Source organism: Cervus elaphus, chromosome 5, assembly GCF_910594005.1.
Source record: "Cervus elaphus chromosome 5, mCerEla1.1, whole genome shotgun sequence".
In the NCBI taxonomy this organism is placed as follows: domain Eukaryota; kingdom Metazoa; phylum Chordata; class Mammalia; order Artiodactyla; family Cervidae; genus Cervus; species Cervus elaphus.
Genome location: NC_057819.1, coordinates 100,554,349 through 100,570,881, shown reverse-complemented (window position 1 = coordinate 100,570,881; position 16,533 = coordinate 100,554,349). Strand labels below are relative to the sequence as shown.

The 16,533-nt window shown below is 45.1% G+C and overlaps 1 protein-coding gene across 6 annotated transcripts in view; it reads right to left on the bottom strand.

Annotated features, from left to right (window-relative positions):
- Nucleotides 1-4,923: 4,923 nt before the first annotated feature.
- NDEL1 (nudE neurodevelopment protein 1 like 1) overlaps nt 4,924-16,533 on the bottom strand; it is a 45,910-nt gene continuing 34,300 nt past the window's right edge. For 4 of the 6 annotated variants that reach the window (XM_043903800.1, XM_043903798.1, XM_043903801.1 and 1 more), the window contains exons 8-10: nt 13,352-13,503; nt 10,184-10,218; nt 7,002-9,661 (exon numbers count right to left, since the gene is read on the bottom strand). In XM_043903800.1, coding sequence (XP_043759735.1) covers nt 9,567-9,661; nt 10,184-10,218; nt 13,352-13,503 — 282 coding nt within the window. In that variant the 3' untranslated portion in view covers nt 7,002-9,566. Of the gene's footprint in view, nt 6,915-7,001; nt 9,662-10,183; nt 10,219-13,351; nt 13,504-16,533 lie in introns of those variants that run through there. The other 2 variants (XM_043903803.1, XM_043903802.1) reach the window with 2 other exon arrangements.

Below are 16,533 nucleotides of genomic sequence, written 5' to 3'. Positions count from 1 at the left end.
ATGTAATACGAAACTTATCGATAAGGGTATATTGACATGATAATACCAGTTTCCAAAGAATGTTAACCCTAATTATAGCACCGTGTACCACATGCACAAAGTATGATGACCGTAATTACAGTGTCCATGTACATGCATAAAGTATGATTACCATAATTACAGCATCCATGTATCACATGCACAAAGTATGATTACCGTAATTACAGCATCCATGTACATGTACAAAGTATGATTGCCATAATTAGAGCATCCATGTACCACATGCACAGCATATGATTACTATAATTACAGCGTCCATGTACCACATGTACAAAGTATGATCATGTCCCTAAGCCTTAAACCAAGACTACAAACTCACGTTTGATGCATTACAGCAGTGAGGCCTGTTTATTTTTTCAAAAAGCCCAATAATAGATTCCATGCTCACTAACTGGATGTCGTGAAGCTTACTCAAGATGTAATGTGACATAATCGGACTATTAAACACTGGATCTGACTGGGACATCCGAGCAAGACTGCTGCCTCCGTCAAGGACCATACCATACGGAAGCTGAGATGCTCCTGTTCTCACCTGTGTAAACTCACGCACCCCACAATCACCTTCAGGAGGTGGCAGCTGTCATGTGGTTGTAATTGCCTGACTCCTGGTGAGGTCATTAAAGCCCAGCATCAGATCTTGTAGTGAGAGTATCAGCAGCTCAGAAGAAAGTTCTGGAGCCTGCAGCAGAGCAGAGCTGCACGGCCAGTGCTCACCGTGCCGCAGAGGACAACATTGCTCAGGAAAACATGGACAAGGACCACTTGGGTCAAGACACAATTCAGAACATCGGAATTATAATGTGAAGTCTAGGAGTATGTCTCACATTTTCCTTTTTGTACATGAATTAAGTAAGTGTGATATGATGAAAATCTGCATAAAGAAGTCTTTAAATAAATACAAAGTCTTGGGGCTTTGCCAGCAGCTCAGTGGATAAGAATCCGCCTGCCAATGTAGGAGACAATGGGTTTGATCCCTGATCCAGGAAGATTCCACATGCTGTGGAGCAGCAAAGCCCCTACTGAAACCTGAGCTCCAGAGCCCGTGCTCTGCAACAAGGGAAGCCACCGTAATGAGAAGCCCACGCTCCACAACTGGAGAAAGCCCATGCAACAACAAAGCACAGCCAAACATAAATTTAAATACAAAGTCTTAATAATAAGCATTTTCAATTACACACTTACAACTGCACACTTTTCCTACTACTTTACAAAATAAAGGTGTGTCTTATAATTGCTGGCACTTCAGCGTCCATGAAATTCAGAACTCTCCTCACTAGGCAGTTCTGGGGTGGAGCCTAGGGGCATCTGAGTGGTAAAATTTCCCCTTGGAGGCCTCAGCCCAGTCATCTGGCAGGTCCAAGGAGCCCCTGCTTTGTGCTGCTTACTCAGATCTCACAACTCCTAGCACATGTCTCAAGTGAAAGAAATTCAGGCTCGTGATGACTTCAATTTTTAAAAAATTTGGGCCACTTTACAGGAAAATTTAGAATCCACAGAGTAAAACTAGTCCATCTTTTCACTTCACTTCTGTTTTAGAAAGCTGCACATTCATCGATTTTGTGTCATTTTCTTATTGATGCATGGATGAGCACAACCGCAGACTTACAGGTCAGTGGCTCCACAGTTGCTTGTCCAGCTGAGCGGTTATCCTAACCACTCCATTCCCCCACCAGCAGACGTTTGTATTAGGGCTACAGAGACTGACTTTGTTCTTACTACCACAGTTGAGAAGTTGTTACAGCTTGTCACATTGTCAAATTGATTCAAGACTTACAGAGGGTAATTTAGGCTCTGAGCCTCACATGACATCACTGCTGATCCAGGCATGTGCCAGAAAACCTGCCCAGGCCTGCCAGCCCAGCACCCTTATCCCAGGCCTCCGCCTGCAAACCATGATCCAGGCAGGATCTCCCCTATGTTAACAGAGGCAGCAAAATTGAAAACACCCCACAAGTGAACAAGTGAAACATCTGTTCAGCTTCCCTTGGTGAAGACTTCAGAGCTGACAGGAAACACTAACTCTTGTGGGTACAGGCGGGCGGCAGAGTAAATAAAGCATAACCCTATGTGCATAACACCAACACCATAAGCTTTGTCCTGTTTTCAAATTGGCCTCTTCACCTGCGCTATCTTACATAAGAAGTCTGTTACATTAATATTACTAGAGACTCTTCCTCCTTAAAATCAAAAAAAGGGGCTTCCCTGGTGGCTTGGTGGTAAACACTCTGCCTGCCAATGGAGGAGACACAAGTTCCATCCCTGATCTGGGAGGATCCCACAAGCTGCAGAGAAACTAAGCCCACGTACCATAACTACTGAGCCTGTGCTCTAGAGAGTGGGAGCTGCAACTACCGAGCCACGTGCCGCAACTACTAAAGCCTGCATGCCCTAGAGCTCATGCACCACAATAAAGAGTAGCCCCGCTCACCAACTAGAGAAAAGTTCATGAGCAGCAACAAAGACCCAGCACAGCCAAAAATAAAATTATTAAAAAAAAAAATTTTAAGGGCTACTGTATTTCTTGCCTGGAGAATCCCATGGACAGAGGAGCCTGGTGGGCTACAGTCCATGGGTCTCAAAGAGTAGGACACGACTGAGCGACTAACACACACACACACATCCCCGTGTATATTTTTAACAGCCACAGGACCCGTTTTCAGATAAGATGCTCTGTCACAGGAACAGAATTTGCAAAGATGCCTCCTGCCTCCGCTCTCATTTTTTTTAAAAAATCAAGTAACACATTTATATTTTAAAGGCCAAGCTAGTGCTCTCAATTTGTTTCAAATTTTGAGGCAAATACAAAGAGAAAAACAACCCATGAAGTAAAAGAACATAGAAAAGACTAATCTTAGCATCCTCTGTGCAAACGATGCGGACAACTGACAGCCTGGGCCCATCTCCCTCAGGCCCTGTTCCCACCAGCGGCCAGCCTGGATACTCCCTGGCTACAGGCTGTCTCCGAAGCCACTGCTCCACCCAAGGTCACGTCCTCACGTTCCCTTCCCCAGAAGTGCCAGCTTCCACCGTGGCTCTCAGAAGATGCTAATGGCAGCTCTAAGGTAGCCTCTGAGAGAAACAAAGTCAACACCAACTGACACGGGGAGAGGAGCCGTGTGGATGAGCCATGAGCCACTGTGCTCCTGCTGCCGCCCCCTCGAGTATCACTTCCAAGCGTTCAGAATCAGCTCACCTCCTGAGACACAAGTCAGAGTCAAGACCAGCGAAGCCTCCAGTCTGATGAAGTGGTAAACACAGCAGAAAAGGACACTGGGCCCCTTTCCAAACCTGGCTTTCCCATGAACCAGCTGTGTGAGCTCAGGCCAGTCACCTAAACCCTGGGCCTGCTTTCCCTTCTGCAAACTGAGGGAAAGCCAGCTCGTCCCACTCCCAGGTCACAGTACACAGCTCTCCCTTGCCTCACTGGTGACTCCACACCCCAGCTCTGGCACCTAGCAGGACGATGACGTTTCAGGAACAAGGGATGGGAATGAGTTGTGAGATGAAAATGCCTGGAGGCAAGAAGCTGTCCTTGGCCACCGGGAAGCTCAGCCCCTCCATGCCCACTCGGGGGAGACCACCACCCGGAACCAGCCTGTGGGAGGGCTCATTCCTGAAGGTTTCTGTGAGAGCTGCACACACTGGCAATGTGCAGCGCTAGGAGGAGGGCCCACTCAGAGAAGATTAAGTAGATAGGCAAATAATACGCAGCTCTTTCAGACTAGGAAGCAAAGGCTCTATGTGAGCGTGTACAAAGCAGCATCGTGAGCCAGATACAAACAGTCACTGACTTACAATGGTCTGACTTAGAGATTTTTTTTTACTCTACCATGATGCAAAAGCAAAACACTCAATAGAAACCACTCACTGAATTTTAGATTTTCATCTTCTCCCAGGCTAGCGATACACAGTGCGATCCTCTCGCACAACACTGGCCGGGCAGTTCCCAGTCAGTCACATGATAGATACGATGACAACCGTTGTGCACCCAGATGACCGCTGCATTTTTCACTTTCAGTACAGTATTCAATCAATTATATATGACAGTCAACACTTTATGATCAAACAGGCTTTGTATTAGATGATTTTGCCCAATTGTAGGCTAATTCAAATGTTCTAAACATGTTTAAGGTAGACAGGGCTAAGCTGTGATGGTCAGGGGGTTAGATGTAGTAAATGCATTTTCAATTTATAATGAATGGATTTATCAGAACACTGTCCCACGATAAGTGGAGGAAGACCTGGAAAGCTGAAAGAAGCCCAGGGAATCAAGCAGCTTCCTCAGGGGGTCATATGCCAAAGGTGCTGTAGTTGTAACAAAACCAGAACTTCAAGGGAGTTCCCACTCTACCCCCACAAAGTGAGCCAGGCAGCCTACTCCACCATGCCTTCACAGACCTGGCCTGTGCTCTCCCGGACCCAAAGCAAAAGTGGTGACATCAGAGAACAACACACAGGCCCCACTCCCAGTCGCTGCCTGAGTAACAACTGACAGCCATCTGGTGAGATGATCCCAGGAGTCCACAGCTGGGGAGGAACTGAGACATTGCCGGAGAGCCAGGGACAAGGATTCAAGCTCCAGAACTCATCCTCGCTTTAACTAGAGCAGCTCTGTGTGTGTGCTTTAGATGTGGGGCTCCTGCATAGAGACAGAGGTTTGACACCCCTGACCTCATCCAACCCTTCCATGATGGCTGGGAGAGAAGCTGGGAGACTGCTCATTGGTGAGAGGCTTGAAGTTCTCAACTCTCAGCCAGCAGGGCTGGGCAGAGCACACACACACATAAGAGCAAGCATCTCTCGTGGGTCAGCTTATGACGAAATCTCCAGGAACAACTCAGAAAAGCTATTCCTGCCGGCGAACTGACAGACAGAAGAAAAAAATTTTAATGTATCCTACACCTCAATGTTTATTCACTTAGAAACTGGAATCACTTAGTTTTCATTTACATATAGTTTAAAAATGACAAAAACTATTCTGTTTATGCTCTTTGCTATAAACAGAGCTCAGAATCTGACACAGTCATACAGACCCCCAGAGTTTACTTGTTCCTCAAATTCCATCAAGGGATGAGGAGAGAAGCCCAGACCCAAGTAACCTCTGATCCCAGAATACCAGCTGTGTGAAAGGCAGCCCAACAAGAGGACCAGTCTCCTGGACCCACTGCAGTTACTCCAGGACTTAGCAAGTCGTCTCCTTCAAAGTCCAGGCCCTTCCTCCCAGAGGTCCGCACGAGGCTGGGGCCATTCTCAGGCTGCTCCTGGAAATCACAGCTAAGAGCAGAAACCAGAACCCAGAGTCATCCTGAGGAATAAATTAGCCACAAGGACGTATTGTACAACACAGGGAATATAGCCTGTATTCTACAGTAACTATTAATGGAATATAACCTTTAAAAACTGTGAACCACAATACTGTATACCTGTAATTTGTGTAAAATTGGACCATACTTCAATTTAAAAAAAATGATAAAAATCAGCATGAAGACATCCGCTCAGCACATTAGACACATCCCAAGGCCACCAGAATTTTCTATGCCCGGTTCCATGGTTGCTGTCCATCCTGTGTCCCGTGTCAGAATGGAAGTGAACTTGGAACCTGGCTTTGCCACTCCGGCTCTTCTCTCGCAGGATGGCAGAAACCCAATAAAGCAACCTCAATCCTTTTATTTTTTTCTGTGAAATTTATTGTTTCCACATTAAAAGATTTTTTCGAAGGGAAGTATTTTTTTAACCACATGATGACTCTATACAGCTGCCCGGAGTAGGACACCATCGTAAGTCTTTAACATGCCATATGAGTTCTGAATAAATAAAAGCTACAAAGCCCAAGTTATATACAAATATCTTAGGCAATAATGTTTACAAACCTATGTACAATAAAACAAATGTAAACAGTAAATGCAGCATGAGAGTAATCAAAGGATGCACAGGGAGGACCACTTATGGTCAGTTTGCCCCCTGGAGCTGGAGTCAGGCCACGCAACCCTTCCTGACACAACAGGACAGGCCCTCTGGAGACCAAACAAAAGCACTCTGAAGATGTCATTTCACTGAAGGACCAGAGAGCTGCCGAGGGGGCGGCCGCCACCCCCTCCCCCAAGTTTGAGGCAGTGGAGGAGGAGACGGCAGGGCCCAGCCCTGAGAGCACCCAGGCCCCAAAGCTCCTGCTATCTCAGCTGGGCCTTTGGCTGCTCGGGGAGGCAAGTCTACGGAATGGTAACTGAGAAAGTAAAACCAGAAGGTGCAGAAAATGCTCCCTAGTTCAGTGGCCTTCCTGACTCTTCGCCAGCCACAGGCCCAACCCGGGGGTGGGGAGGGGGACACATGATCGTCAGCACTGGAGGCGCTTGGCTGGGAGCTCAGGAGGAGACCACAAGTTGACCTGATTTGGGGAAGAACTTCTAGAATATCTGCAATGTCCTAAACACAACTAAATCCTATCAGTACAGCAGGGCGGGGCTAGGAGATGCTATGATGAATGGGTACTTCTGCATCCAGTGACCGAGTAATACACGCATGTATCACCTTGTGACCCACAAAAGTGCAATCATGTGAAACCAACGGCACTACGGCGAGAAGAGAAAATAGCCAGTATTGATATCGCGCAGAGTCCTGGGGCCAGACCGGGCCCAGCAGCCGCCACTGCATGCAGTCTGCCCTCTGCCAGCCGTGGGGAGGCAGGCGGAGGGGCACGAGCTGGGCCCAGGCACCGAGGGGTGAGGCGTGGGTGTCCTGGTGCTTGGAGGGGGGCAGGAGCCCCCACCTGGAGGCCGGGCACTCACACACTGAGCGGCAGCATACCCGGTGCTGACGACGGGCGCGAGGAGCCCAGACCAGGAGGAGGAGGAGCCGGGTCAAAGCCGTTTACTGCCCTGCGGGGGTGACCAGAGCAGAGAAGGGGAGGGGAAGAGAAAGAGACTGTCATTTAAAATCACTCGACACACAGCATAATTCATCTGCTCTCTTCAACTATTCCTCTTCCTGGCCCCAAGCAGAATCCTGATGGCCCAAAGGAGAACGTGGTGTCGAGCACCCCGCAGTCCCACAGCAATGGGATGACTCTCTTCTTGGCAACCTTATCACACTGGCCATGGTGGCCGCAGCCCTGACTCACTTCCCAACAGAGCAGGTTAAATGTCTACCAGTAGGGAACCAGCTAAAAAGGGTACAACCAAACAGTGAAATATTACACGGCCCTTAAAAATACATTTCAGAGTCCTTAACAGCATGAAAAATATTCCGAATGCAATTAATGCTAGGTGTAAAAAGCAGCAGGTTACCAAACTGGATATGCTCAACAATATGAAGAAAAAAATTAACAGCATACATTCTGGGCTATAACCCCGTATATAGCTAGACACTGCTATCCACAGAGCTAAATCTAGAATGTTTGAGGATGCACACACATATACACACACACTCACATATATCATAAAAGGAAAATTTAACAGTAGTTACTTTTCTTCCCTCTGAGTTGTAGGTAAATTTTATCTACTACTTTGTACTTTCTTTGTTTTCCAAATCTCCTACAATGTACATGAATATCTTAAGTAAGGGGGAGAAAAATAACTTTTTTAGATGGTTCAGCAAGCAAGCCAGATAGGGAGGCTTCTCTGCAGGCTCAGGAGACACCAGCCCCGCCCACACAAGTGCCCGCAGCCAGGACCCTGCCCCACCCCCCGGCAGTGCAGCCGCAGGAAGGAGTGAGGGAGTGAGTGCAAGGCCTGGAACCCCTCTCAGGAAGCCACTGCAGCCCTTCCGTACTGAAAAACTTCCTAGGGAAATGGGTCTCATTCACAGCCTGGGAGATGCAGCCAACAGCAAGGGGCTGGACTGCCCCACACGTGCCCACCACTGTCTGCACCGGCCTACTCATCTGAGGGGCCCAGGGAGTTGAATATAGACTCATGGACAGAGATTCTCTTAACCAAAACAAAACACAGACACACATTCTCCACGAAGATGACGGTTTCATACACTGTGGAGGTGAGGATAATCTCATGGAGAAACAGGCATGAAAAGAGATTGGACTAATGACCCTTGACTACTCTGAAGAAACTAACCTGAGTGTAGATTTCGAGCTGGAAATCAAGCCTCCCACACAGGCCAAGAGCAATGGGAGGGGCTCTGACAAGGGTTCTCTCTCCCCACCTCAGCAATGCACACTCAGAATTTTCTCTTATCTCTTTGGGCTGGGGAGGTCTGATCTCTGAGCTTCATCACATTTAAAATTGAAATCATCCCTCTCCATCCTCCCAAGAGGCCTGTGCCTCTTTTCTGAGGACAGAGACTCTACATGCCATTATTGCGCTCGCAGAAGCAGCCATTTGTCTGCCTGGTCCCCGAGCCTGCCTCTCCTAGAACCTCAGGAAGAACTAGGCAGCCTCACAAAGAGCTTCAGCCCTGAACACTGACCATCAGATTCCCAGCCCGTCAGAGCACAGCAGCAGGCAGGGCTAGAGACAACCCCCAAAACTCGGCAGAAGGAAGCACTGCTGGGTGTCAAGAAGAACCTGACCTCTCTGTTCCACAGGGCAGGCAAAAGCAACAAATTTGAGCATGGCTCCACATGTAGGTTTAGAACTGAGATTTCTGCATTTTCAAGTGCAATGGACCTTTAAGGAATGTCAAGTTCATCCCCACTGTTATACTGCCAAGGAAATAAAAGCAGAAGGTCCACTGTTCACCAAGTTCACCCCATGAGCCTGTCACTGGGGACCTGGGCCCACAACCTGCCTCCACATACCCAGGCCAGCATCCTTTCCCAGCCTCCTCCCACCCAAGGACGTCTGAGAAGCTCCAAGAGCAACCAACTTGGTGCTCCCAATGCAGGTCAGCTCTTATTGGAAAAATATACATATCCAAAATATGAAAAGAAACCAAGAAACTAAGTAAGTAGCTTCTCTGTGTGGCTGGAAATATTCTGACTTTGAAAGTTCGGTGGAAGAGAGAACAACAATCCAGCAGGGTCCTCCCTATGATCTCTCTGCGTCAAGAAGTAGTAAGTAAAAGACCAGAAGAAAGCTGAACCCAAAGGGAGAATTCTCAGTCTGAAGTCCCTTGAGGGAAGTGCAAAGTATGCGATGAGGAAAGGTTTCTGAGAGAAGAAACACCTCCATACTCACCACATTTGGTCTCAGGGAGCAGCAAAAAAGCCGAAGGGAAATGTCCCAGTGGACAACACAAGACCGAACGAGAAAGAACGGGCAAGGATGGAGATACAGATCTGGGAATGATCTATGTAAAAAGAGTTCCAGAAGCTATGAAATTTCATGATCTTACCACAAGTTTAAGAGTTTAAGACTCTAGTTTAAGAGTCTGAAAAATAGAAAATCCAGCTAGGACAAGGAATGAAGGTCAGATGTAAATGGCAACAGAAGAACTGAAAGAAGGGTTTAGTAGCTAGTTGGGAGGACAATAAAATTAACAGAATATGGATAAAGCCCGGGGACTAAATCTGCCAGAGCAAGGACAGTTCACCTGAGAGGGCAGGAAAGACAAGGAACAGAGGCGCCACAGCTAGTTCAGGAGAGCAGACAGGCACACTCCAGACCCGTCCATCCAGTTAGGAGACATGGAAGCCCAGCGCAGCTCCAGTCCTCAGCCCAGGCTCTGCAGACTGAAACATACGTTCCTCAAAAGGAAGGTAGATTTTACACACGTGTCCCCAGCTACCACTCCACTGTCCTGGGGAACATAAGCATGAGCACAGAGGAGAGGCCCCACACAGCAAGAATCCACTATCACTAGTGCTGAGAAAACAGAAGACACGGGGTAATAGGAAGCACCCCAGGCCCATGGAGGCAGTCAAATGTGGTCCCAGAGCCTGGCAGTGACCCTGACCCCCACCCCAGACTGCTGGCATCCTCTCTACAGCACCCTGTACAGGAGTACATCAGCCCATTGACAACCGCCCCAAGACCACTACCATTCACTTGTTTTTGTTTGCACAGCTAAACTAGTAATAATGTACACAGTCAAACCAAACAAGAACTTGAACGTTCGTTCACTCATGGGCTGGAAGCTGGTTAAAGCAGAGTCAGCACCATGCAGTTAGTAAACCCGGTCTGTTAATGTGTATGCGTCTTCCACCACACACCACGATTAAGAATGAAAGAGCACAGCAAAGAAATTCAGTTACCCATGAACAACGTGGGAAATATGACTTTTTCTTGCCTAATAAAAAAAGGAAAAAACATTAAACAGTAATACAATACTATTTTCACATTATGCCCTAAAATTAGTCTACGCTTGCCTACACACAGCCTGAAAGAAATCACGCTAGCTTACAAAATTAGGGCATAAGAAACTAAATAAAAGCTACGGAGGAAAATGAACATTTTGGGGGAACTCAAGTAGCTGTGCTACCTGTGAACTAGTGTCTTTATGGATGAGTGATGTGAACAGCTGGTACAGGTTGGAAGAAGCAGAGCAACACAGGGAGAAACAGGCCCAGCAACCCACATTTTAGGAACTGGTGACATGAACACAGACTAGACAAAATCCTGACTCCAAGAAGCCCTCCACTAAGCAGAACTTACACAATATTTTCATAACCCATAAAGCAATATATAACAAGGCGGCTTTATGTTTATGTGGTCAAGACTCACCCATCTGAGGATTCTGTGGGAGGCAGGAGGGCACAGTGCATACACGTACACTCATATACTTGCACACTCATGCAAACCAACTCTCCCAAACAATGCTTCTGTGGGCTCCTAGGAGCGTCAGGAAAACTACAGTTAACAGTGCCACAGACTCCTTAGGAGTGAAAGGCATGCCAGGCAACTTCCGGAGCCAAAGGCTTTTCCTCCAATGGAAGCTTCTTCTCAAGCTGAAACTACAAGCTACGCTTTTACCAGAACTGGCACTTTTTCTTTCAACCAGTCAGATGCAATAATGGAGTTGGGAGTGGGGATATTTACCCCTTCCTTTTGCAACAGGTATAAGCCATCATGGTTATTATCTAGTCGCTAGGTCAGCAGGAAGGAAGGCCAAAGGTAAAAAGCCAGGCCGGCCAAAAGGAAGCCAGAATCAAAGCAAAGCATCAAGGAAGTAAGAACACTGCAAAACCCACCCAAGAGTTATCCTCAGGAAGACAGCAACTAGATACACACAACTCGGGCAACAATAGGTTCATATTGAGTGTGCGTGTGCCATCTGTTTACCATACAAACTCAACACTTAAGAAAAGGCCAGTCCACAAAAAAATATTTATTCTTAATAGAAAGAATAAAATTAAAACTCTGTACTATTTAATCAGGTCCTCCACAATCCTAATCATCACCTGTAACTATTTCTATGAAGAAGCATATTTCCAGGTTCAGTTCAGGACAGAAAGCCTATCCTACACCTAGGATCTCCTCAGGGGACAGGGGCTCTGTCACAGTGCCCAGGGCCCCTCCTGGTTTCAGGTGACCCTGAATCCTCTGCCATCTGCCTAGACAGGGTTCCTCTCTGCGCAATCGCTGCCCTGGTAAGAAGACAGAATGGTGAGCCTGAACTGATGATATTATGCCTCCTTCGTCATGACTGTTCTAAGGACTATTTTTTTGCAAAGGCATCTGCCGGACCAATCTATTTACAGTTTTGCCTGTTCTCACATCACAAGGGACCCAAGGCCCATTAAGAAATATTCCTGACAGACGAATAACTGACAGACGAAGTAGTTATAAGCTCCAGGAAAAACCATTAGGCACTATTTCCAACACTCATGAAGACTTCCTTAAACTTTCCCTGTATTGTTCTGGGGAAATACCACCTCTAATGTAAATATATCTACCTTCTAATTTCACACTTACCATTATAGTATAAAAATGGCACTCCTCAAGGTTGCCTGAAACTCCTAAACCTAAGGAATATTAATTTTATTCCTACCACTACTAGGGAGCCCCAATGGTTAAAATAAAGTTCTGATTTATATATGCGTTGACATTATAGAATGGGCTTTTAATGAAATGTGTGTAAAGAAAGCCCTGATTTATATATTATTTGAGAATGTGCTCCCTAATGAAATACACATACTTTGAGGTAGAATTCTTGAGGGAGAGAGAGAGACCAGAATATTCCACTTCACAAGGACGAACAACAAAAAGCTTTATAGAGTGGACTACTTATCAAATCAGGTCCTCCACTGGGGGAGAATGGACCTATGTATATGTTTGGTGCAGTCCCTTTGCTGTCCACCTAAAACTATCACAACATTGTTAATCGGCTATAGTCCAATATAAAATAAATTTTAAAAAAAATCAGGTTCTCTACAAATGTACCACTGTCACTGAGGAAAGCAGAAAATATTAGTTCCTTTTAAGAAACTATGAAGATTTCTATATTGCTTTCACAGAACAAGAACCTGTGGCCCCTCTAACTCAAAGCAAAGACAGACCACTGGTGCCTCAGCTGCTAATTCCACTGTCAGCCACCTTAAGTCACAAGGTCAACATTCAAGACCACAGGCTCTAACCAGTTACCTAGACTAAGGCACACCCATACAACAGTATAACCATGCAGTGTTTTGTGGGTTTGTTTTTTTTTTTTTCCCTTTAATTGTAGTAGAACAATATGTACTGACACAGAAAGCTACTGGCAGTATCAGTCACCACAGGCATGCTGCGAGCAGTATTTAAGGTATTTCATAAGTTTTTAAAAGCAGAGCAGATGCAAAAGATGATTTTACGTGCTTAACTATATAGATGAATGCATGAATAACTGTAAAGATGGGAAAATAGTGTGAAAACAGATGACATGTATTTTTACTTTATATATTCTGCACCAAAAATTTTTTGCATTAATAATGTATTGCTGCTTTAATCTTATGACAACTTTTTAATTCTCAATTCCCCAAAAAATATCTTCACATCCTACAAAACTTTTTATGTCCTAAACTGTACTTGGATCCAGTGGTCATATTTTTCTAAAATCCTCAGACAGAAGGTTTGTTGAAGAGTTCACACATAACGTGATCACCATGTTCTCTTCTACTCTTAGCAAATATTTGCCAAGAGTCTACCATTCTGCAATCACATTGAGCAAACACAAGGACCATATCACATTCATCTTTAATCCCTGGCTGCCTTTCAAGAGTCTGCTTCCCAGGATAGAAGCTTCAGAGTCAGGGTTCCCAGGGCAACAGACTCCATGGGGACTAGAAGACAATAACAGACTTCACATCCCCTAAGATCTGAATGATAACACTTCATTCAGGTAGATTTATCAAACTGAGTTTATCTTTTCAAAGTTCAATAAACTAACTTAATAATACGCAACTTCACTAACCCAAAAATTAACGTTTAGAGTTTCCAAAACTTACCCTTTGTCGAAGAAAGACGTGTGCCCTGATCGAGAGAACTTCGTGCCATTGCTATTCATCACCCCACAGTTAACATTCCCTGAAATATAGGATTTTCGTGATGCTTGGTCCTTTGCAAAATTCCTGCAAGCTGCTAATTTGGATTCTAAAGCCTAAAAAGGAAGAAGGAATGATTAGGTTGTCAAAATAGTAGCAGCACATAAAAATCTGCATTTCAAACCATTTCTATTTCAAGACTCAAACTTTATTCTCACAGTTGGTAATGGTGGCTATTTAAGCCATTATCAATCACCTTTCTAGTAGGAAGAGGGGATATTCACACTGGCTCCCTTTCTAATGAACTCAGAATATTTATCCCTCTCAGTATTATTGAGGGATACAGATATAGTCCTCACCTTACAACTAAGAGAAACGTGGCACAGTAGACAGAGATGGAGCCCAGGTCCCTTGGCCCTAATCCACTCTTCTTCCCTCTGACCTCTGGACTGTTAATTGGCTGGTTGGGTGTGTGCATATGTTTGTGCATATGTTTTGGAAGCAAGCATTACAAAGAATGCAAAAACATCAATTGAGAACTTTTTAAAGTAGCCAATTCTTTCTTTAGGGCTTCATGTTAGTTTCCAGTATATCAGAATGGATAAGTGCATTTACAACGCCTCAGATGAAGCTAAATTCTATTCTGCTTCTGAGAGCACACTGTAAAACGTCTACACCCTCTGCCTATAATTAAACAATTCATTTGAAAATGACACCAGCCCTTTAGCATTTACGTCTAAACTGAGTGCCTGCTTAGCACCTGTCACCACAACACCTGGCCAGTGCCAACCTCTACAAGCCGACAGATGACATGAAGAGAAGTTTCTCATCAATTTCCATCACACACAAGTATCACCAACTCCCCCTTCCCACAAACACTTTGCCAAATCAAACCCCTCTCCTTGCAAAAAAAGAGAGAGAGAGAAGGAAGGGGATTACAATCCATGAGGAAAAAAAAGGGCAAAAAACATTCCAATCCTATTATCCTTGACACTAAGGGATTTTGGAATGCACTGGTAAATTAAATTCACAGCTAACATATTTCATTCTGAGAACCCTCCTCCCATAATTTCAATAAGAGCTATTAAGAAACAGCAACAAAAACAGACTGAAACTTCCTTCTCTTCTCCTTTCCTAAAAGAATAGCGTCATGATTCAGTAAAATAACAACAAAAGAAGGAAAAGAGGTTGGATAAGCTCTAAATAAGCATTTTTTCAGCATCTTATTAAACAGGCACATACAGTAAAAACTGAGAGCCATTAATTTCCCATATTCAAAACATTCATTCAGATATTAAGTGAGGATCTATCACATAATAGGTACAAGTTGTATCCCAGGCATCAGTGAGACAACCTAATACAAGTACTGGGCCAGGCACTCAAAAACAATGGCCTAGAAATCAGATTTAAGACAATATCCACACCAAGCAGGAGATGAAGTCATGGCTGTGAAGGAGATAATCAGAAAATTAAGGTCAGAACTCTGAGTGAAGTCCATACTGAAAGGGCAGGCAGATGAAGACCCGACAAAGAGGCATGGGCAGGAAGACGCGAGGCACACACGACACAGCACCAGAAGAGCAGAGGAGAGAAGGCGTTTCAAAGAAAGTCAGTGTCGAACGTCTCAAGTAAAACGAGGACAGAGGAGCATTCACTGGATTTGACGGCACTGAGATCATCAATGAGCAATGTGAGTGGGGTGAGCAGGAAACAAAAGCCCAGACGAGGCTAGCTGGGGAGCGAGTTTGCTATCACAAATACTAACAATTCATGGAGACGAGCTTTCAAAAGCTTGGCTGGAAAGGAAAGAGACAAACTGAAAGTTAGAGAGAGACACAGGGTAGAAGGAAAGAATAGCTGCTTTTATTTTTGCTTTTAAGGTTAAAAAACTGTAATGCGTAATATATAAATGTTAGATATACTTATATCTAACATTTATATATTACGCATTCAGTTCAGTTCACTTCAGTCACTCAGTCGTGTCCGACTCTTTGAGACCCCATGAACTGCAGCACGCCAGGCCTCCCTGTCCATCACCAACTCCCGGAGTTTACTCAAACTCATGTCCATTGAGTCGGTGATGCCATCCAACCATCTCATCCTCTGTCGTCCCCTTCTCCCACCTTCAATCTTTCCCAGCATCGGGGTCTTTTCCAATGAGTCAGTTCTTTGCATCAGGTGGCCAAAGTACTGGAGCTTCAGACTCAGCCATCAGTCCTTCCAATGACTATTCATTCAGGACTGATTTCCTTTAGGATGGACTGGTTGGATCTCCTTGCAGTTCAAGGGAACCTCAAGAGTGTTCTCCAACACCGCAGTTCAAAAGCATCAATTCTTCTGCGCTCAGCTTTCTTTATAGTCCAACTCTCACATCCATACATGACCACTGGAAAAGCCATAGCCTTGACTAGATGGACCTTTGTTGACAAAGTAATCTCTCTGCTTTTTACTGTGCTGTCCAGGTTGGCCATAGCTTTCCTTCTAAGTAGTAAGCATCTTTTACTTAGGCTGCAGTCACCATCTGCACTGATTTTGGAGCCCCCCAAAAAAGTCAGCCACTGTTTCCAGCCAGCTTTTTCACTCTCCTCTTTCACTTTCATCAAGAGACTCTCTAGTTCTTCTTCACTTTCTGCATATCTGAGGTTACTGATATTTCTCCCGGCAATTTTGATTCCAGCTTGTGCTTCATCCAGCACATATTATGCATTACACAGAGGAAACAAAGATCAAAGTGCCAACATCCACTGGATCACAGAAAAAGCAAGAGAGTTCCAGAAAAACATCTACTGCTTTATTGACTACACCAAAGCCTCTGACTGTGTGAATCACAACAAACTGTGAAGAATTCTTAAAGAGATGAGAATACCAGATCACCTTACCTACCTCCTGAGAAATCTGTATGCAGATCAAGAAGTAACAGTTAGAACCAGACATGGAACAGCAGACTGGTTCCAAATTGGGAAAGAACTACATCAAGGCTGTACATTGTCATCCTGCTTATTTAACTTGTATGCAGTGTACATCATGCGAAATGCCAGGCGGGATGAAGCACAAGCTGGAATCATCATTGTTGGGAGAAATATCAATAACCTCAGATACCCAGATGACAACACCCTTATGGCAGAAAGCAAAGAGGAACTAAAGAG